The sequence below is a fragment of the Rhopalosiphum maidis genome, chromosome 1 (genome assembly GCF_003676215.2).
Source record: "Rhopalosiphum maidis isolate BTI-1 chromosome 1, ASM367621v3, whole genome shotgun sequence".
NCBI lineage: Eukaryota > Metazoa > Arthropoda > Insecta > Hemiptera > Aphididae > Rhopalosiphum > Rhopalosiphum maidis.
Window position 1 is genome coordinate 68,651,891 of NC_040877.1, and position 25,138 is coordinate 68,677,028.

The 25,138-nt window shown below is 26.5% G+C and overlaps 1 protein-coding gene across 2 annotated transcripts in view; it reads right to left on the reverse strand.

The window, feature by feature from the left end:
* The window catches only part of LOC113560697 (major facilitator superfamily domain-containing protein 12-like), a 32,172-nt gene that overhangs the window by 1,470 nt on the left and 5,564 nt on the right, over positions 1–25,138 (reverse strand). The window contains exons 1-7 of one of the 2 annotated variants that reach the window (XM_026966728.1): positions 20,481–20,921; positions 4,165–4,443; positions 3,361–3,571; positions 3,110–3,224; positions 2,076–2,300; positions 1,352–1,489; positions 1,158–1,269 (exon numbers count right to left, since the gene is read on the reverse strand). In XM_026966728.1, coding sequence (XP_026822529.1) covers positions 1,158–1,269; positions 1,352–1,489; positions 2,076–2,300; positions 3,110–3,224; positions 3,361–3,571; positions 4,165–4,443; positions 20,481–20,565 — 1,165 coding nt within the window. In that variant the 5' untranslated portion in view covers positions 20,566–20,921. Of the gene's footprint in view, positions 1–1,157; positions 1,270–1,351; positions 1,490–2,075; positions 2,301–3,109; positions 3,225–3,360; positions 3,572–4,164; positions 4,444–20,480; positions 20,922–25,138 lie in introns of those variants that run through there. The other variant, XM_026966729.1, reaches the window with a different exon arrangement.

A 25,138-nucleotide genomic window follows, 5' to 3' on the forward strand; every position in this document is an offset into this window, starting at 1 on the left:
TTTCATATTACTTATTTCATGTTCTTAGTAATAAACTAATTAATAACGTAGATAAAATAAGTTAAGTTATTTTATTACGACAATCTAATAGCTGAGGGTCATGATAAAACATATCGAATTAAATAATATACATCATTTATCGTTTGGGATTCAGTTTTCAGCTATAAAACATAATTACAAAGTTATTGGGTTTAACTCCCGTAGTCCTGTCTCGCAATATCTATAAAGTCTAAACTGAAGCGATTAGATTTTAATAACCATCCATTTAAAAATATACACGATTTCGCATGTTTTTGAATCCAACGCTGCCATACAGAAAAACATGTATAAACAAATATGTTATAGTAGTATATAGCAACATAAACATATTGTTATGTACGTAACGACTCTGCCATTTTGTTACTTTCGGAAAAACATGACTTTAGTTTATATTGTACACCACATTGTTGCACTTGATATTCTGACTTTGACTTCCGGTTTACTTTATAATGGTTATTAGAGTAACATTATAAATTGTCAAAAGTTAATAAATTTAATGTTATATTCAATATTACACGATAATATTACGTATATTATATATATATATATATATATTTAAAATATTTAAATTTTATTATAGGCACCTATTTTAGTATAAGTATCTTATACTTAATTCATTGCATAAAAATATCAATTTTAAAAAAAAAGGAAAATCTTAAAAATAATTATACGCATTAATAATTGCTATAAGCATATACCTAATATTTATTTATTTTCACATTATTATTTTGATTTTACATATAATAAAATGTTTAATCGACACACTGAAGTACTGGATCTTATAGCAAGTAAATGTAATAGTAATATTGCATAAAATTCATATACGAAATCGTGTTTATATTAGGTACACATTAGATTTAGGTGTAACCGATAAGGTACAGTGTATGGCATGACCCTTTTTGGCCATTCTGTAATAATTATTTTCGGCTAGTGTACAATTTTGATCACTAATGTAAGGTCGTATTAATAATTTATCGTTAAAATTATATCATCGTTTTAGATTCATAAATCGATCAAAGTATAATGTGTCGGGCGGGCACCAACCGAAAAGTTACATTGGCGGAAAAAGGAAAGGTTCATTTTAACCAAAAACGGTTCAACCCGATGAAGTTACTTACCTATTATGATAGTGACTGCATACACTTGATATTTGGCAAATGAGTCGCCATTGCCTAAGTAACACCATAGCGCTGAACCCAGTGACAAAACCACGCCGAACGAATAAGTGTACTACGAAAGTTTCAAACGTTAAAAATATAATTTTTTATGTATGGTATTTAGTGTTTGGTCATTCGAACAAAAACACTCGTACCTTTCTGCCGAGTTTCATGTTCATGGGTTTGTTGAGGAGTGACATACAAAAACTGCTGAGGAACATTATCAACGGTAACAGTGCTAGTTTTTCTGCTTCCAGTTTTAAATAGTCTTGTAAGTACATCGGCAAGAACACCTATATATAAATATATATATATATATACATACGCATTACGCATACAAAATAATAATAATAAACAGTATAATAACTATAGGGTTGTGAATTTGCAGAAAAATGCATTCGTTTTAACTTAAAGTAATTAGTAAGACATTGCAGCATAGCTGTTTCAACACCAAGTTTTATTAAAGTACAAACGATTTCAGTTATGTGAGTTATGGCATTTTAATTTTAATTTTTTTTTTTAAGTATTTTTGGGCTTTTCAGGTTAGTATTTCTTTTTTGTTACTTTTCTTGATGCATTTTATAATTTTCACCAATCAAAATTTTTACATACATCATTTGTAAATTATTTAAAATTTTCGTTTTTTTCTATAAAAAATTAGCTAGCAAATTAAAATAATTAAAAATATAGTTTAATAAAACTTGTTAAATTTTTACACATTTTTATATTATTTTTTATCGATTTTATGTGTATTTTTTTAAAATGATTTTTAGTGCATTAAATTCACAGCTCTAGTTATAACAATAATTCAAACACAATTTATTATGAGTGCTATTCAAATACAAAATATTCTATGCAAAACTACGTATTTTTTTTTACCAAAGTCATATTGACAGTGATCCGAGAGCACATGTAAACGATGGCCGTCTGGTAGAGGGTGATGTGTTTGAACATGGACCAAAAACTGTTGGCTGCACGTTCAGCCTCAGTCTCAGTCATCAGGAGCTCTCGATTCACACGGTTATTGGTCAGAGGTTCGCGAACCCCAATATGAAATATTATGGTTGTCATAGCTCCGACAATCATTATCACTAATATGACTATCTATATAAATAAACAATATATTAATTTATGGCCGTTTTATGGTTTTTTTTTTAATCAATAAACCTCTTATAGAATTGGGATTGTAAATTTTTTTTATGTTTTTAATCACAGATTTTTAAGAAACATACTGTCAAAAAAAACATTCTCATATTTTATATGTGTTTATATATTTTATAATGAAGAATGAGGTTTTAAAATTTTCGATAAAATCATGTAGTTATAATATAACTGTTATTATTTTAATAAATATTATACGTCATATAGTACGAAAATTAGTTTGAATAATTTTCCTCCGTATAATTTCTTTATTACGTTACAACGGACATGTTCACCCTAAACTTTATTACACGTTATTTTTAGAAAGTTTATTTAAATCAATTTAAAATTATTAAATTAATGCATTTTGATAAAATTACATAATATAATATCAAATTCTTTATATGTAGTCGGTGCTTAACGTAGTAAATGGGCAATTTTTCTGTGTAGGAGATTTCTTCCAGGTTAGTTGTAAAAATAAGTTTTTTTCATATAGTATACTTATACGACTAATTATTACACATATCTATTCGTATAACGAACATGTTAGGTTACAAAACAACGAAAATGAATAATATTCATATAGGTAATAAAGAAATGGAAATCAACCGTTATTACTTATATTATTTAATTTTTTTTTTTTAATTCCACGTAAATAGTACCTACTTTAATAAATTAATAGTAATGGGCAGTCAATAATACTCAATGCAAAATGTATACACGGGTATACGCGGGTAGTGTCGGAAACTAAAAAAAAATTATATTATTTATACTTGAAATTCTTTTCTTTCTGCAGGTCCGAATTGAGTTTTGCTTGCGTTGTTACTTCTAAGCACGATCCAGGTGACTACGTACACCAGGATGTTTGAAAAAACAGTAAAACTATATCTGTGTAAGTATTGCAAACGCATATAAAAGTGATTATTAATAAATAAAAATAAAAATAGGAATTAAATACAATTATTCTTATATATAGTTTATACCTATAGCTTTAAGTTTGTATTTTTTTTCTATATATATATACCTTATGGAAAGTAACGCCGTTCGTTCGTCTCTAATCGGAGTCAGATCCGAAGCCAACGCCATATGCGAGTTCTCGATAGACGCCCATCCGATTTGGAAGAAGACGATGAAGAAACAGTAGTATAGAGCAGTGTTTAATTCGGAGCTCTCAGCTTGTGGTATTATGGGTGGCGAGAATGCGAACGGCAAACTTATGAACACCAGTATACTGCCTATGATAGGAACGATGAAGGTAAGTAAATCATATTTTATCAATTTTATAGGTAGTTATAAATTATAATATACGTGCGGACATGGGATTTGATTATTTTTTTTATTTTTAAAACATTTACCTATTATATAATATTGTAATAATTCACGCGGTGTTCAATTGATAATTGATATATTATTGACTTTTGAATCTTACTTTTTTTTTCTAGTCAGAAAAAAGGATTCTATATGGACAAGGATAAATAAAAAGCTTATATATGCTTCACTTACTTATAACTGAAGGGGAATATTGTTTGACTGAAAGCTAGATAAGGAAAGTTTATATCAATTATAATACCTACGATATTCGACTACTCATAATATATGCAATCCTAATAAGCAGATAAAACGATTAATCAGTCATAAATATACTCTATTTTAGTTTCAAAGCTAACAGGAAAAAAAATTATATAACATCATGGTTTCCTGCTGCAGTTACTACCACCACCATCGACCCCACCCCAAGTCCACCAATACTTATGTAATATATATAATTTGGTGTGCACGAAAACAGGCAATATCAGTCGTAACGACAAACTATTAAAAGATATCTCACCGAAAAGGTGCCAAGTCTTGCGGCGGCCGTATCGATCGGTACAGTAAATGTTGGCATTATCCGATAACACGCCTATGGCGGCCGTCGCGACCGCGTCTGTTAGCTGGCCGACGAGGACCACAGCCCCTGCATTGATACTGGACAGCTGCATAACGTAGTGGTAGAATACCAAGGCGTAGGTGAACCACATTGAGGCGACCAGGTCGTTGAGCACGTGTCCGACGCCATACGACATAAACGCGAACCATTTGAGCGAATCTGACATTTTACCCTCATCACCTGTTGCAAAGATAAAAACACGGTTTAGCTGTGAGGTTTAGACGATACGCGTAAAAACCTCCTCTAAAAGATATCTCCGAATAGCGGACAAAGTTGCATTGAATAAAAGTTTGTAGTATTAGAGTTTCGCTGTAATTAGTGTAATTCGTATATCTACTAGTTTAAATTCTGAATTTTGCAGGGAATTTCGTGGAGGTAGATAACAATAGAAATGATATCTTATGGTATTTGATAGGACGAGTACTTATGTCTTGTAAGTTGTAAGTTGTAGGTGCAACTCTTGTGGTTTTTTTACTGCACATTTTAAGCTTTTGAAAATTCCAAAAAAACAGGATAGTTAGTAATGATAGTGTACAATGTACGAATGTACCTACATATGTAAACAATATTTTTGATCTTGATTGAAATAAAAAATAAAGGATAAATTATAAGACGGTCGTATATGAGTGGGGGGGGGGGGGGGTAAAGTGGCATTCAATAACACATTAAAACTAATAAACGTGTAGTATCTATCATATTTCATCAATACATTTAGTATGTTCTGATTTTGTTTCAGCAAGGACGTCTTCACATTACTATTATAATATAATTATACAAATAATAGATAGTAATGGTAATAATATAATATAAAATAACAATATAATTATAATCTTGAAAATTTGTAGTGGCTGCTTTCGAATCGCGTAAAGTATCCAAGATGAAAAATTACTTACATATATTTGCACATCGAATCACAATATACACAAGTATATACACAATACAATGCAATTACACAACAATAACTTAAATCACCACAGCATTCGCACATTGCAGTAAGTACCTACCTATAGTAAACAATTATATTTTGGATAGGCAGCGCGATGTGATGTGACATATAACTATCGTTAAAAGTTGTGTTATCAATTATCTCATAACACTGTCAATAGACATCGTTGGTACATGACATACCATTTGGGCACTGGGATAATATACATATTAACATAAAATTATACATGAATATTAGATTAAAGGTACATTAGGCAACATCATGTTCAGGGGCTAATTAATAATATATTAATTATATTAATACGTCTGTTGTATTTGTGTTCGTCGTTGAGATTCAGATAATTTTATTATAATAATAGATACAATAACTACAGATATTGGAGAGAAATGCGCCTCTAAATGTTTTATTTTATTTTTTACATATATATTATAGGTAGGTACTCATGCTTAAGTATATTAATATTATCTTTTTTTTTTTTTAATTTTTAAATGTCCTTCAAAATGTTTTAATTTATTAGCTATTGAATCGATACCTGGTAGTAGCAGGTGTCTACATGTGATATATAGTTTATACGATTATTTGAGTACCCTTAAAGTCTAAAATTTATTCATGTTATAGGTGATATTCTTTGGTTCTCACTCCCTATAAATCTAATCGAAAATAATTTAATTAATTTAATCAGTATACGTTGAATGTCAAGGGGAAAGATTCTACTTCTACACTCATGTGATACGAGTACACATAATACGTGCGTCGTCCTTAATTTATCTAAATCATAGGATAATTATATCGATAGTAACGTATAATATATAGATCGGTGGTACCTATATATAGGTACCAACCTTTTTTATTTTTCTCATTTTGAACCGACATGCAATGATGGAAGATCAGTATTCACATAATTACTATAAAAAAAAATATATCACATTACCGCTGTTCAACAGTTTATCGGACTTATCGGTGGTGATAACGAATTTGTTTTATTACCGAAGGCCATAAAAAAAAAAATTGCGGGCCAAGAATTTAAAATTTTTCTTTTAGCTAATATAGAACTAAATTAATATTGGTGATGGAATAATGTTAACTTAGTAGAACAACAAATACGATAATGTTATTTTTATTATTAAACGATAACGCTGCTGAATGTGCGAGAGTCTACAACACATGGTCATGTCTGATTATGTATAACAAGACGTATCGCGTATGTAATTGATAATAAATAATGGTAAAAGAAGAAATATTAATTTATTTTTTGTTTTATATAGTGTACGTTATATTATTTTTATAAATATGGATTCGTTTTTTTTTTTCAATTTTTGTCTAATGCTTTCGCTGACCGTAGTTGGACATCGATTATAGATTGCATCTATGCGTGTATATTATAGGATTAAGTCTTTAGCAGAGGTTATTAAATAAATGTCTATATTGTACGTCAGTTTTGTGTTTTTATTTATATTTTAATATTTAGAAGAAACGTGAAAAATCTCGATTACCTACAGCTTTTTACATAATACGAGTACAATGTAAAATGTAATAAGAATCGTTGATTATATTAACAAAACAAAAAAAAATTAACTAAATTTATACTCGAAAGTATTACAATATGTTTGTTCTTAAGTATTTGAGTACAATATAAAAGTATTCTTTACAAGGCTGTGTAACGTACACCAGTGACCTGTGACCTGCTGTGTCGAGCCAGCCAGTAAAGTGTAGGTATAACGTATAGGATTCGGGAATCGTCACCCTACCACATCGATCATGACATACAGAACTCTGATTTACGTATATTTACAGATGTATAAAACATCTCATTTGATACGAGTAGTTCATGATTGCTTGATTAATCATCAGACGACAATGGAAAACGATTGTCGTATTAAATTATTTGCACAAGCCACCTATTGAGCTGTCGTTTTGTTTGTTTTTATGTTGAAAACTGAATGGATAATTCAATTGTTTTACATATCAATTTAAAAGGAATGTCATGTCGAAGTACAAATAAATACAATATAATAATAAGTGAGCAGTTAAGGTACCTACAGAATTTTTTTAAATTTACACAGGGTGTCAGGGTGATTCATCAAGCATGCTAAACCCGGTATTTTCTTAAAAAATTCAGTTATTCATCAAAATCTAAGTTATAAAATTTTCAAATTAACTTAAAGACCATATTTTCAAGTTCTTGAGATTTTTGTGCTACTTGATGAGTGTCTTGTGAACATATAAACATACATTTATGAAACAAGAACTAAAATTTTCTACTGCAAATTGTTTAATGAATAATTTTTATATGCATCAAAATTAAAACTCGAACAAGTTATTAGTAAATTAACTTTGTGTACTAAAGATAAAAGGTCCTTGATAATGGGTTTCGGTGACATGGGGACTGTAGTAAGTTGAAAATTATGAATTTATATTAACATACCTATTAACATTTATAATTTGTAAAAATGGCCTAGTATAGTAAATACTAGATCCAATATTATATATTATTATATTTTTATATAACCATTTTTAAGGACTATTATTATAAATTTAAACGTTCTAATAACTGAAAAACTGCTAGTTTTATTTTTGAATCAGATACAGTAAAATTAAAAAAAAAAAAATGATCCACTAAATAGTTTACAGTAAAAAAGGGGGTGTTTTCTTTTGAAAAACAAAAGCTTGTACACAAGACATTCTTTAAGCAGTAAGAATTTTTGTAAATTAAAAATATGGTATTTAATTATACTTAAAAATTTCAACAATCAGAATTATAATAAATTCGTTATTAAAAGAAAAATAGGGGTGAGCATTCTTTGTGAATCACTCTATATAATAAGCTTGTGTATAAGTTTCCGCATTCTTTCACATATTACAATAAGTGAGTGATAATATACATTTGAAACAGTTATATAATTAATCGAATACTGAAGGATTTTGATTTTTTTAAATTTTTATATATTTAGCGTATAACAATAATATTATAATCAACGAATGCCAATGACAGAAAAAAAACAAACTGTAAACTAATATTTTCGAAAGTTTCTTATAATAAAAGATATATTAGGTTATTTATTGTATGAGTTCTAACGATATACAATCAACAAGCAGATCAAAAGTCAAAGTTTATCGCAATGAACAATATGAATATATCTCGCAAACAGATTCTGCGTTTATACAATATACAAGTATAATTACAACGTATAACAAAAAAAGCTCGCGACGATTGGTTCCTAAATTGCGGATTTATCAAGACAAGGTAGAATTAATTAATTTTTATTAGTTTTAAAACTTATTTTTGCATGTCACACGTGACACGTGGATTCACAAAAGCGCATTCAATTCTATGGTCAACAATACACTGCACAAAACCATAAATATAATAATTAATAATATATTTGATGACCGGTAATGTCAAAAATTGCAGTAAAAAAGTTTGAGAAAAAAACTTATGGTTTATACGCATAATTTAGTACAAGAATTCAAAATGTATTAGAAAATAACCACAGTCACGCATGAATTTATTAACGTCGACTAAATATTACAATAATATTTTTTTAATAAACCACTTATGTTAATGATTAATGAGTAATTACTGCATCGACTTCTATACATATACAATAATAATATTAAATTGTATTAAATTATATTATGTTTGTGGTAAATATTATATTATTATATACATCTATGCAGCTTTAATTAGATGGGCGAATATAATAGGAGAAGGAATTGTGTTCAATCTATAAATTAGCATCCCTCCTCTCACACCAGTTATTCACGTTATTTTTTTACAAATATCTGAGATTCTAAAAGTATCCTAAAAAAAATATGTAGGTACATTATTTGTTAAAATTTTAATAAATATTATTATTGAAATACCTAATATTGTTTGGTAACAAAGATTGCTAAAAATTAGACCATTCTCCATGTAGTTTTAGATTGTAATTGCAGGATGATTTATCATTGGATTAAAATTTATAGTATATTCCTAACACTAACAGTAATTTATACTTAATGATGAGGTGCATCTCATTATTATATAATAACGTTTTTACCTACTTTCCCCCTTTTTTTTAGTTTTTAATTTAAATTATGTGATATTAAAAAAATGGTCTTAATAGACATTGGTTGTAGTCGTAATTTTTAAAGATTAATAAAACACTTGTCCCACAAAATAATTTATTTTATCTTTAGCATTACTTGAGAAATATTAGATGTAGGAGTGCAAATGTGATTACTAATTAAGTATGATATGTAATACTAATTGTTTAATTTTAATTTTTATTGTAACCATTTATTCTATCGTTTATGAAAAATAGGGGAAAAGAAAATTTCACTGTTCTGCGAGGCTTAGATAATTTAGTACCCATCTAATTTGAGCTCTATGTACGTGATAACATTATATGCAATGATTAGACGTCGTTAACAACTAATGATCCTGATTGTCGGATGTGCGTAGTCTTGTGGCGCTTTACCACCGATGTCACGAAATGTGCAATATATATTTTTTCAAAGGTTGAAATGTTGAATTCATATTGTATGTTAATGTATCGCGTAACTTGTTGTTATAGGTATATTATAGCTGTAAATAGTCGGAGAGTAAATATTATATACTTATACATATACCTTGGCTGTCTTTATATACTCACACATTATGTACCTATTGTACCTACGTTCGTCATTGTTTACAATATTAATTATTATTAAAATGAATATAGAATCAGTTGACCGCATGCAGCACAGTAATTTATTTACATCGGTTATCAATGTACATATAGGCCTACGAGTCGACGTGTTGCATTAATTGTATAATTTGTATAGATAAATTATAAATACGATTTACTTCATACAACGCATTTCAACTATAGTTAGATGTTTCAGATGTGTATATCTGTATTTATGAAATCGTTTGCGGTGAGGGTATCTAAAATAATAAACGTTGAACAAAGTGATAGATAGGTAATTATCAGATATACACGTGGACTGTAATATATTTATGAACATTTCGATTTCAACCGGTTACCATCCTATGGTGTAATTATTAATTATACTATCTCTGTAGAAAGAATAAATACATAAAAATCGTATTAAAAATACTAACAAATATTTTTTCAAATTTTTTTAGAACTTTAAAAATTCTTAGTAATGAAAAAATATATCGTAAAATATAAGATAAGTTATTTTCGTTTTAGAGAAGTCCGATAAAGTCATGTATTTTTTTTAAAATGATAACAGCGTCTTACACGCTGATAGCATTATTTTTATAAATGATTAGAAGCGTTTGTCCTTATCACCTTGTGAAATATTGTCGGCAGCTTATAAACTTGTAGCCATTCTATATGTAAATGTATAATAAAACCATTTATTATCATTCATAATTATTTAAAGTTAACACTCGAATCAATAAAGCATTCATTTATAGTGTAATGGAGTGTTAAGGAGTATTATTGAGCCCAGACGTTAATTTCTGTATAAACTGCATAGCCTAATCGAATTAAACGATTTCACCTGCGTTATTATAATTTATAGTTATTCATTACATTATATAGTATAGACAACATCTTAAAAATTATGTCTTTTAAATTACGAATCAAAGTCAGCAAACAAATTAATACACACATAATAATTAATAATACTCGAAAATACAGTAGGTAGGTACTTGTAACACTGTAAAAACACTGAAAATTGTCAAACGATTAATAATAAAATATATTTAATAGTACAATTTGTTTACTCCATATGTTAAGTTGTCTATATTATAACAGTATACCAACTGTAGGGTAAATGAGCTGTAGTTTTAATGGCTTCGTCGAACGGCGAAGGGGTGACGATTATTATCGACAGAAATAATAAAGTCTATGCGTATAATGTATATTGTATACATCACTTTTTTATACGTATCGATTTGAAATTTATTTAAATTGAAAATTTTGTTTTGAATATATATAATTTAAAAATGATTGGCGATATACAAATCATAATATTAATGTAGATAAAAAAAATGCTAATATAATTGTAGATATAGTTAAATGCTTAAATATTAATCAATATAATGATGTGATCTACTGAGGAAATATTTATGTAGGTATTAATCATACTATATTTAATACCTGATTTGCAGTAGTCTATTAAATTGTACAGTTGACATATGTGGCTAGAACAGCGATGATTATTTTATAGTGATATATATATATATATGACTATTGACCAATAAATTTTTTTAAAATGGCTTTTTACAAATTGTTAAAAACGGATAAAAATACTATATTAAACTATATTAATTTTACGCGTGTATATGTTTTGTTACCTTGGTTTCAAATTAAACTAATCTTATAAATATTTTTATTGTGAAAACCAACAAACAGTCTTAACGAATTTATTTTTTTTTGTTTAATTTAATATTTTAAAAGAACGCACTTTACAGTGTTTATTCCTTTGAAATTTTACAACTATTAACTTTTATTGGCTAATTATATAGGTAGGCACGTACAAGTCGTATTCAATTTATTTTTTTTGTTCATTAATTTCTGGAAATTGTTTTCCTTTAAAAATATTTATAATACCAAAAATAATATAGAATTATAAATTGCCGGTTTACTTACAGGTAATATTATCATGTACAACGAAATTTTTCTTTATTTTAGAATTATGTTCCGTTGTCAATTTCAAACGGGAAGATTTTAATTTTTAGAAGATGCTCCTGTCTTAATCTCACCGTTATCTCCATAGTATTGTATATGTGTAAAAAAACATTTATACGAAACAAATAAAAAACAATATTTTAACAGATTTATTATAATGAAACCAAAGTTCTAAACAACAATTTTAGTAGAACGAATGGCGATGTACAGTCAATTTGTCAGCGATAAGCATGAAACATGTCTTATTGCAATATTATAGTATACTGCACAGTTTAAATGAGTAATTACGAATCAATCTTTGAAGTACAAATATTTTAACAATTTTGGTGGGTTTTTTTTTTAATGAACCCAACATTATGTGCCGTTATTTTTCTTTTAAATATAGTTATTCTAGTGTAAAAAAAAATTGAATATCAATATGGCATTATTATAAATAATAATTTTCGAAGTTAGACATCAAATTAGCAATTATTTATAGTTTCGTCATTAAAATTAATTATTCGTATTAAATATTTTACTTAGAAGATTCTAGATGTTGTTATTATGTAAAAGATAATAGTATCATGTTTTAAAATTAATGATTTAATAAGCTTTACTATTTACAAATAAATTATCACTAAATTAAAGTTTTAAATTAAATATTATTTACAGCCGATAGGTATTATAGAGGCTCGAAATTATAAACAGAATTGAATTGTTTTTGATATTAAACATTAAGATTATTAATTTTAATGTAGTTCTATTAGTGAACGCATTTCGTTTTGCCATCATATATTATATAAAAAACTTCGGATTAAATAGCGTCATAAAAAATAAACACAGGCTAATATATAACTGCGAACTGCGACTTGCGAATTAATATTTTAGTCGAAATTGAATATTGTAATGGAGACATATTTGTTTTCTACAACGTATAACCGTATAAAGTAAATAATACGAATAACGCATAATATATTTCAATCAATAATTAAAATGTTCGTTTAGAAAACATATGTGTTTTATATGTTTAGAATTTTGTCTACGACAAGTATTTAATTTATGATATTACGCTACTATATACTCATATATGTTAAAGAAATATCGTTATTTAATCAAAATAAAGTTATTATATTCGATTAAAATCGATTAGAGGTATTCATTTTTCACAAACATCATAGTCGAATATTCAATAAACCTACTTACTATTTAAATTAAATACCTGCTAATAACTAAATATATTATATATTTTACGATTTAGTATTAAATCAAGATTTTTATAACTATCTGTTAAATCAAATTTTGATTAATGAATTGTAGGCACATAAGCGATAATTTTTGTTCTAAGACTTAAATTTACGAAAAATTACACTCATAATAAATTACATATTATTAAACGTGTGTCAGATTACATATCAAATGTAGGTATATATAATATGATATGAATGTAGCAACTAGCAACAGGCCGGTACTTATAATAATTATAGATATACACATAAAAATTTATAAAATTTACATGAATATCAACAATTTTTGTGATAAAAATTATTAATAGTTTGATTCATTAATCGAATAGTGAAACATATTCAAACACAATTTTTTTAAATTACAAAAATCATATAAATTTAAGATAATATTAATAATGGTCACAAATAATTTATGAGCTTATCACTACATTAAACTGTAGGTACATATAATTTAAGGGTAGGAATTTTGATACATTATCCTGTAACGTGTGACGATTATAAAAATCAATTATTCAAAAATTCACTGTTAAGTTAGGTTAGGTTATATGATATTTTTCTGAAAACAATGTTAGTAAGTACGTATTTATTTGTACCTATACTATGAGTGTACCTTTAAATCCCTCTTTGGTGGTGTGGTTTCGTAAAAATAAAAATAAAATTCTTGTTTTTAAATATTTAATCAGAGTAAAAGCCAAAAAGCCAATTCGTTTACAAAACCAAGCGATATGTTTTATAATTTTACAAACCACTATGAACATGGTTACAAGGAGAGTAGAAATTCAATACATTTCTCTATTATTCTTTGTAATATTTTTTGCTATTATATAATATTATATATAGTTACAATGTATACATTCGTGACGTTTCGTGTTTGTTTTAGTTTATATTGTCCTTAGCTGTTTTTCTATCGAGAATATTATTTATTTTCACGCGTCTGTCAGTTTATCGAATCGTATATTATATATATATTGTGTACACACAATGCCGGATATTGGTACAACCCAATCGGGACAAATTAAATTCGATTGGATTTTTTAGAGGGGGCGTTGGGGGGAAGTTGTTTCTTAGGTACACAATATAATACTTTTAGCAAGTGAATTTTGTATTTAACAAATATGAAGTACTGTAGTGCAAAAGCTAAAATGGTTATGTAACAGTGATAATATATAATACATAAATAAATATTAAATACACAAAATGAATAGATTCTTAGAATAATGTCATTATATAAGAAAAATAAATTAAAAAATTAAAAAATAATTATTACAATATTTTTACTAAACACAATATGATTTCAATAAAACATTATACATAAACATCGTAAATTATGATGTTTTATACATCTAACTTTCTTAGAAAAATCGTATAATGCGTCAATTTTAATGGTTTTACGGTGTAAAAATAGTTTATGTTATCAGTTATTACAATCAAACACTATGAACGAATATTTAATAATTGAAATTTAACATTTCTTATCAGGTATATTTGCGATATTGATATTTGTAAATATAATATTTTATGCACACTTAAGTAGTTATAGGAATGTACTTATTTTTTTAAACTTTAATACACATTTAAATTGTACGTCATGTCTAATAACATAATATTATACTAGTATAAATTGTTATGATATATTGTTTATAATGGTTATACTTATAACTTATAAGTATTAGTGTATTACAATATTATTACGAATTTTACGATTAGTGTTAGTAAGAACTCATTTACACAACGAACGATTTTATCGCAAAAATAGACTTAAGTCTATAATAATATTATTGATTCGTGTGAGGTCGTGTAAATTAATTAAAATAAAGACAAACTATTCATGTTTTCCTTAAATGTTCTGTGTTGCGACTAAATAAACAATATAATTAATGAACGAATTATTATATTGGCTATATTTAACAATTTTATTATACGATCATTGTCATATTATATAATACACAGAAATAAATAGTTATTATAATTTACTCTTAGTGTGACATATTTTAATTATCTTTATTAAGGGTTAAGGAATTTACCTAATTTGCCATTAACTTATTCGAATGTAACCTAATCAATACTATTACCATAAGAATTATTTTTTTTTAATAATGAATTAAAATTAATTTCCTTAAGTAAGGAGACTAACCATTAATTTACTAGTTATGGTTTTGATCTTAATTATGTCTTAAGTGCCACGTAGAGCCTTAAGAACCTTCATCATATGTGGTCATAATTCTACGTGGCCTATAGAACAAAGTGTCAAATAATTTAATACTATAATGAAACGTTTAAGAGAAATAATTAAATTTTGATTTATAACTTATTACAGGAAATTCCAATTACGTTTACAATTATACAAACAAACTTATTATAACAATTAGTATGGGTTGTATTAACAATTGATGTGTTGGATATAATGACCTCACATGGTGTTCAACCTGTTAATGCCAATTTTAGCGAATCATAACGAAAAATTAGTAAAATTATATGTTAATAATGTTAATATCATACAACATACGATGATGTACCCAGTGACCTATTTATGGTAGATAGATCCACTCTCTTGCCTTTTTTTTAGAACAGATATAAGCAGAACAGTTATTGTTATAAAATGCCTTTCATGTGAAGTAACTGAAGTTAAAAGATTGCAACCGCATAAAAAACTTATATTTCATATCCCTCTCCCCAAGAAAATCATATATACGCCTCTGCAGGATGTATACCTATATTATATTATAGGTGTATTTAGATACAGACAAAATAATACGAACACTGATATGATGATATAAATTACATTTTAACGTTATTTAAAAAGTTTTCCGTTAGGTTTTTAACTCAATAACTTAAATAGTTATTTTTTTCGAAAAACTTCATACTGGCAACAGTAGGCAACTATACACTATCATACAATAAAATACCAACATTGTGTATTAAAACCACAATTTGATTCTAAAAACTTTTATGAACGGTGTTCAATAAGAATGGGCGTATATTATGAATAATAAGTAATAATATATAATATGTTATAATTTAGATTTCACAACAGAGTAAACATAGTATGTTAAAATACTCTACACATACTCAATCCCTATGCGAAATTTGTCATTTCTGAAAACTGGATTTTGTGAGTATATTATGCAATACAATTGACGACGCAAGACACCTGTTTAACATTCTTCCGATAGTTATACCCACATAACGGTTCGAAAAAAAAACATCACAAAGGTTGTAGGTTGTAGTGTTATATGCTTATACCTACGTGAAATTATTTTTATGTAAGACCTGCCAGTATTTTGTATTTTCTCAAAAATATATATTAACGTATAGTATTGTTCACCGTAAATGTTTACTACTATATACCTACTGGATATATGAGATTCTGTCATTCTGATGTAGGTTAGGCGTATTTTATCTGTAATTCAGTTTTTCAAATATAATAAATTATAACTTGTGAAAATTATAATAGTAATAATAATACTATCACACACCATTATATTATATATTAAAATATATCTAAAGAACATAATATGAATATTTATGACTGTAATATACACGTCCCTAGTGTTCATACATAGGTATTAAATTAAATTCTACCTAATATTTATGTATTGTTTATTACAATAGTTGATAGTATATTTTACCTTAACCAATTTAATATTTTTATCATTATAGTGTTATAAATGTACAAAATCATATCTACTATGGTCTATGGATTAAAAGTAAAAATATATTGTCAATAGGCAAATGATACTTAGCTGTGAAAATTAAATGTTATGTTTCTAATGCCCAATTTGGTTATCATAATTATTTAGTGCATAGTACCATCATTTACTACTTATGAGTTATGATTATAATATTCTACTCGATTTAGATGTTTTATACACTTCTATATAATGAATAATATGTTGATATAGGCTAACAACTACATGTAAGAAATCACGATGAAAATTTATTTTATTATCAAAATTGTATACTGTGTGTAATTTTTACTATATAACATATTTAGGCATTACCTATAGTTTATCGTTATATGTATTATTACAGTCGTTAACCTTATACTATTTTTTTACACATTGATAATAAACAATAAACTTCTATAGTAATACGATATGTATTACCTATGTAGTATATATACATGATATAGTAACAAAAACAAAAAAATAATAATAATAAATTTCTAATTATAAGTATTGCGTATTGTAAGTGTATTATTATGTGAAGTTTATCGGAGCGTATAATAAAATATTTTTATGAACTTTGATCCTTCTAATTTTTTGACAATTAATTATAATAATATAGTAATATATAGTATACAATATACTATAATCTGTAGTTGCATAGTAAACCTGCATTTAATGAGCATGATAATGAATAATATTATTACCTGTAAACCCGTGTAATATATAATATATGTAATACATTTAGGTACAGTTTACAGAACACGTTAAAAATAAAACAGAAAAATTTAACGATAATTTTTCTAGCGATGGATGTTTTAAAATTTGATAATTTTTGATCGAAGACTATAGTATTTTTCACACCATTACCCACTCGTCGACACTCTATATTGGAATAACGTTACACGATAAGTTTTGTAAGCGTTTCTTCTATAGTTTGATAAATTATATATTTATATACTTTTGTGAATAGCCAGACCAGCAGAGGAATTGAATATTGAACTCTCAACACAAACTGTACGATACTCAGCACATGTGTGTATAGTATACTGTATATACCTGCCGTATATTATATGAATGCAAAACATAACCAATCGCGACAGTGATAGATCGAAGTTTTGTAATATATAGTATATATAGGTCAACAGTTCCTATACGTATATACACATGACTAAAATTGTATTTTTCCCAAAAAACAATATATCCTAATGAAGATAAATTTCATTCAAAAATAAAAAATTTATTTCTATGTAAGTTACATCAAAATTATTACCATACATACCTAGTATTTAAATCTATAATAATATTATATTATTTGTTTTTAATTTCTTCGGTGTCATATCATAGTAAATATATGCGTATATGTAAGATATTAGTGATTAACACACAATGGCATTTGAAGTCAGTGCTGATGCCGCCTTGTAATATAGGTAACTACTTGTAGAATATGAAGAAAACAATTTATGACCTTTTACGTATGGGTTATGATTTTTTATTTAATAACGATGTCGACAAAATTAATTTAATTTACTTGCAGTCGTAACAACCGCAGAGGAATGAAAAAATTGTTTTCCCAATTTTTTTTTTCATATAATAGGGTTATGCGGTTTATACACTCACTTGTTTAAACATAAAAATTTGTACAAAATATACTTTGATAAGATTATTACGACTTATTCGACTTAATACTAGATTAAAATATGCTACAAAAACACCTTTAGTCAGGATATTTAACATATTAACGTCATTTTAAATACTAATTTATATATAATATTATATAGTGCATAATACAGAAGCGTCTATACACGTATGTATCGTAAATTATATTAATTATAATTGGATAAATTAAACGTCATTTTTAGACATTCAATCAAAAGCATATTGAAACGTTAACATGTACGAATCATTTAGATGGATACATTTTATATGAATCCATAATAGTTGTAAACATTATTATAATTTATAAGACATTTGACGGATTTAACTTTTTATAAACATAATTTTTTTCATAATTATATCATAGTTTAATTAAACTTATATAATGTTTATTAAATTCGATTGAAGTAATATTCACCGATAAGACGCTGTATAAATATCAATTTTCCAATAACAGAACAATATACATAATTATGTACATATAGCGGGTAAATCATCAGTGTATATAAACAATTAAATTACATATTATATGTTTATTTTCTCTAAAGTTTTTTTATTCGTGGACGCGAACTAGCATCTTGCCACAAGTGATTTAATATGAGTGTTATTATTCAGTATATTCATTACTTTCCGGTTCTCTTAGTTACATATATTAATTCAATAGTTCATTATTCTTTAAATTCGTAACAATAAGACCTACTACAGCGTCTCGTGTACAACAGTATATATTTGTACACATTTTGATGGCTATAACGACAACTATTTGTAATAGAATATTATTATTATAATATAGAAATCGTTATAACCAAATATTTTTGTACGTGTAAGAATTATTTTTGTTTTTTAAAATTTTTGTCCATCATGCCTACAAGTACACCTATATAATATATGTTATTGTGACGTACATTCCAATGTGTATTCTTATTAATAACAACACTTGTCTGTCGACTAACATATTATTATATTATGAAACGAGTAATACACTTATTTGCATATACATTCATATATATATACATACATATAAGCAGAGCGTATATAACGCCGTTGTATGTACCTATGGGTCGTTTTTTTTTGTCAGCAATATGTGCTTTTTTCAGATGGATGATGGAAAATGATAATTCCGTAAAATCATTTTTGTTAATATTTGTCTTGTTTCGATTATTTTTAACAAAATACATCATATATAGCTGACAGCTGTATATCTTGTCAACGAAAATAGTGTGATAAACGAGTGAATGAATGATCTCATTTTTAATGATGAGCATAAAGTATAAATAAAAAAATTAAATAAATATGTTTGTTAGTCATTTTAATGGTTTGCCATCAAAATAATACATCGGATTTGAAAGATAATACGCACATAAATTATACGAAAATTAGTTTATACATTACTATTAAAAATCACAGATATCACTTACTAAATAAATGTATATGTTTGAGAAATTAAAATAAATATACGAGCAAAAATCTAACCTCAGTTATTAGTTATTAATAATTATTAAACTTACTATCAATATATTGTGGTTAACGAACCAAAAATTCTGTCAATTAAAATTGTCGAACAAATTAAATACCTATATCCCTGCCAATAAAATATTATTATTCAATTATATAAAAGAAAGAAAATCTTAAAAAATCATAAAATTTTATATTGTTTAGATAATAAAAATAATATTTTTACAGTTTGACAAGACTCTACTATAGAAAGACACGTGGAAAATTAAAATTAATAAAATAAGATGTACTTAAATCATACAGTTATTTTTTGGAAATGAACGACACGGTATTTTACCAATATATATAGTATAACAATATGTGTATAACGTATATCATTAGTATATCTGTACTATAATCTATAGAAATTTTATTTGATATAAAATATTGATTATTTACACGGCCATAATGAGATATTATTAAAACAAAAAACACATTATATAATATATTCTGTCATACAATGATCAAATAAATCGTTAGAGTGAATTTTTCTCATCAAACAATTTTGAATTATACATAAATGTCCACCACACAGAATAAAATAAAACACATTGAGGTCTAAATAGTGATGGTATAATGAATAATGACGTTTATATTATTATAATACCTGGTAGTGCTGGTACTTGGTTAAGTTGAATGGCACGCTTTTGGTCATCTCCTTTTTTTTGATCCATTTGATTATTTGTAGACATTTTAAGAATGTATATTATTAAGTTATAACCAAAATTGAATAAATAATTAAAAAAAAAAAACTTAACTATTTTTTATTTATTACTTTGTTTTATACAATATAATAATAGGATGTGAATAAAAAAAACACGCGTGTCTTTCAATGATCGTGCTGGTGTTAACTATTTATAATGTAATATTGAATTGTATAACAGTCTTGCGCGCGAGACAACCGAATGACACCTCTAGAGGAAAATTACGAACGGATATATAGTGGAATAAATTACTGTTCATCAACGCGAGTTAAACGAGTAAACGACCAGTAGCGACCAACCAGCGATCACAGACATTTGGCGACCACTTATCTCGGTGCTACACAGTGCATGAGTAAATATAATATATACATACTATTATTATTATTACGAACTCCCCCGGCAGTGATTACGCGAACTATAATAAATAATATAGTACATTACCTACACCACTTAATCAGTTTATCGAGTGTGTAGTGAAACAATACACTTATTGGGCACATATTAAATACGTAAAAACTACACGTCTGCGCGTACTGTGTTTGAACAACCCAACTCAAAGGCATACTCAAACCTACACGTATGACGTATACAAAATGTCCTTGCTCTAAATATTATATATTTGTAGTATATAAAGTAAATCGTATATCTAAATTTTTAGTTTTTTTTTTTGACTCAAGATTGCACGGTAAACTACTTCACCCATCTTCATTTTAATTCCGTCTGATGATACTCCGCTACAGTATATACTCGTACAATAGCGGACAGTAGAGGTATTATGAGAAGGGTGTATGGGTGAGTTTTCCTATCCCTTAGACTGTGCAAATTCGCATAGTAACTCAAATGTATATCCATTGCAGATAATTCTTGTTATTGAAACATCAAACATTTACTACAAATAGAAGAAAAAAATTTAATTATATATATAAATATAAAATACATGCAAAACACAACACCCTCCTCGGGATTTGTCAAGAATCACCTCAAATATACGAGGTATATCCAGAAAGTAAGTTCCGTTTTCTACTACAACTTCTTGTGGATTTTGCATGGGAATAGTTTGATCAACTACAACCTACAACCCAGACCTGACAGCTGACACTTAGTGATTTTTATTTTTTTTAAACATGAAATCATTTTTTGGTGGCCAAAACTTCAACGAAGACAATGAAGTGAAAGAAGCTGTTAAAACATGATTGCAATCACAGCTGGTATATTTCTATGATCATAGGAATACAAAAACTAGTGTCCCGCTATAAGTGCATAAATAATGATGGCAACTATATTGAAAAATAGCTTAATATTTGTACTAAACGTTCCAATAATTTGTTTTCTTTAAATATATATAATTTAATTATTTTTATTGCCCAATGGAACTTACTTTTTGGACATACCTCGCACAAATATAGAGCGAGTACTTAGCTTATGGGTGCAGATATTTACATTTTAAATATAACTGGCGGCATAAATCTAGTCATTTAGGTATCATAATTAAGAATTATACAGTGTGTATGAAAAACTAAAACACATACACTAACTATTACATTATATTTTACGCGAAAATCTGCTGTGTATTATATTCTAATTATTGGCTGCTGTAATACACGCAAAATATGCAGTCTATTCTTGATGAATAGATGTGAGTATGGATATAACTAAGAATGAAATAATCGATACAGAATACTCGAGATTTGAATTACCTTCAACGCTCGGCCCATCTCTTGCTACAAAGGTATCACTCACATCAACACAATATCCTACTAAACAACGTAAATTTTACTGACCTAATCCTAAAGAGATAAAATTAATGATAACTTTTTGAAAACATTTATATTATTGAAAAGTTTTTTCTATATAACACGTATTAGGATTGAAAATTTCAAATTTAAAATCCAAAAAACATCATATTACAATTTTTGAGATTCTTTTTCTATAGACAGAAGAACATGAGGATATAAACTAAAAATATTTCCTTAAATTAAAATACATGTAATTTTTTGTTTGGTTAAAATTATTTTTTATAAGGATTGGTACATTTTAAGTTTTAACAACTATCTGTATAACTGCATATATTATTCTATACAGTATATAATTTTTCACACTTTAAATATTGCATTAATTCAAAACTAAAGGCACCATTACAACATGTTTTTAAGAGTAGAAGCATTACAAAACTATACATTTTTTATCAACTTATATTGTATATCGCATTTGGATTTTAATCGTTTATTGCTAATATATTTATTTACACGCCCATGTGTATTTATTATAATCGGTATAGTTTCAGATGAATTTATAAACATATTTCTGATAAATCATTTTAAAACCGATAAAAAAACTATAATATATAAGTATTTTAAATTCAATTTAATTTGTATTTCCTAGTATATTTATGATATACCTAATAGTTGTTTTTTATATGATTAAATACTTAGAGAACATGATAATATAAATTATTATCATATAGATAATACTACAATAGCTTTCAGAAATTAAAATCTGCCTAACTAATTTTATTGGTTTTTGACAAGTCTTTTAAATTAAAAAATAATTACTTATTCATACTTGTAAATCTTATTTTTTTTGCAGATAAATACAAAAGGTATTGCATGCATTTATATTTATTCTTTAATTAAATGATTGTTTAATATTTTATAAAATTTTATGCTACAACTCTCATAAAAAAGTAGTGTATTTTGTGTAGTATTTGATATAATTATTTTTTTATATACGTGCATGGATCGTGGAATTTATTAGTAAATTTAATATATATTAGTACAGCGGTCGCCAACGTTTTGGACTTTGCGGACCACTAAAACTATATTCTAAATTCTACGGACCACATATAGCTTAAAATAGTTTTTTTAAATAAATACCGTCCTACTACTGATAAATTTTACACCAAATTAATATAAAAAAATACTTATGTAAAATTGTAAAAAATGTTTTATTTTTATTTATGATGAAAGTTTTAAGTTTTAATTAAACTTTAATGTGATATTTGTTCCTGTTTGTTTTGAAGAATTTCAGGCAATTTTGGCTCCAATGTAGTCATTGCAAGTCGTAGAGCTTTACTTATTTCTAGCTTAAACCGGTACCGTGTCTTAGCTGCGATAGATGAAAATGGTTTTTCACATAAATACGTTGTTGAAAATTGAATTAAAATTTTCATTGCTTTTTCACTCAACAATGGGTATTCAATTTGTATTGCTAAATTTTGTAAGCCCTTCCAATTTTTTTTTGTGTACGTGCCTTCACACACATGAGAAATGGTAACAGAATAATCATATGCCTATAACTACAATCATTTAATTAAATATTGGATTTAGTTATTATTATACTTGAATATTTTTAACAAATTATAAAATGTTGACATTAATATTAATTATTAAAATTTTCAAATTACTATAGACCCTATGGCCTATATCTTTTAAACCCAACAAACTCATTATCGTAGACCTGTTATCCTTAGTGCATAAAATCAAAAAACTAAAAAAAATCATTTCGAATTTCAATTGAAATATATTAACATTTTCAAAAATGTAATTTTATTAACAATTTACAGAAAACAGGGTGCTCTCCATTCGAAAATAGAAGTTGGTATCAGTAAAGAAAACTCCTTATGAAAAATCAAAGTATTTGATAATTTGGCCCTTGTGTCTTCGTATATAAAAATATTTAAAAAAATGTATTATTAACAAGAAAATGGGGTGGAGTATGCTTGATAATAATTATGTTATATATCAGCTGTGATAAGATAGTCATTTTTTAGGAACACATCAGAAATGAAATATTTTATCCACATAATATTTAATTTTACTGTATTATAAAATCTTACTAAATTTATATTTGTACAGGAATTTTAGTTTTTAAGTCACTAGAGGTGCACAATACCGGTATCTTATTATATTAATCGTTAAATTATATTATCTTTGTATTTAAGTGGCTGTCGGCCGACTGACAAGACAATCATTGTATGAATGAATGAATGTTAAAGACAAAGGGTAAGCACAATAATAAGACCATTACTCGATCTTTTTTCCTTTATTTTTAAAGTCCAATCATCATTATACAGAATACAGATCCTCGACAGGGGTAAAATATAAGTTTGAAAAATTCAAAACTATATACCTCAAGGAATACAGCAGATACCTATTTCGAAAATGGTTACCTAATACTAAACTATAAAATAAAGTCGAACGCTTCAATAATATAGAAAGGAAGTAACATTATTTAAATTTTATTTTTTTTAAGACCACTTTAAAACCGAATTAGACTTACATTCTACAATTGTGAGACATAACTATAAAAAATAAATTTAAACAAAATCCAAACTTACCAGAATATCACAATATGTAAAATCTTAAGTCACTAACATTCCTCTATACATTTCAAATCAAATCCTAAACAAAAACTTACATATCAAAATAATTGAAGAATAATTTTCAATATTTTATAAGCGATTCTTCTTATGACAAGATAACTATGAAAATCCACTCATCAAAAAATGAAATTCTTAAACGCTTCCTTAAAATCCTCAACACTGATTGAAAAGGAGATGGTT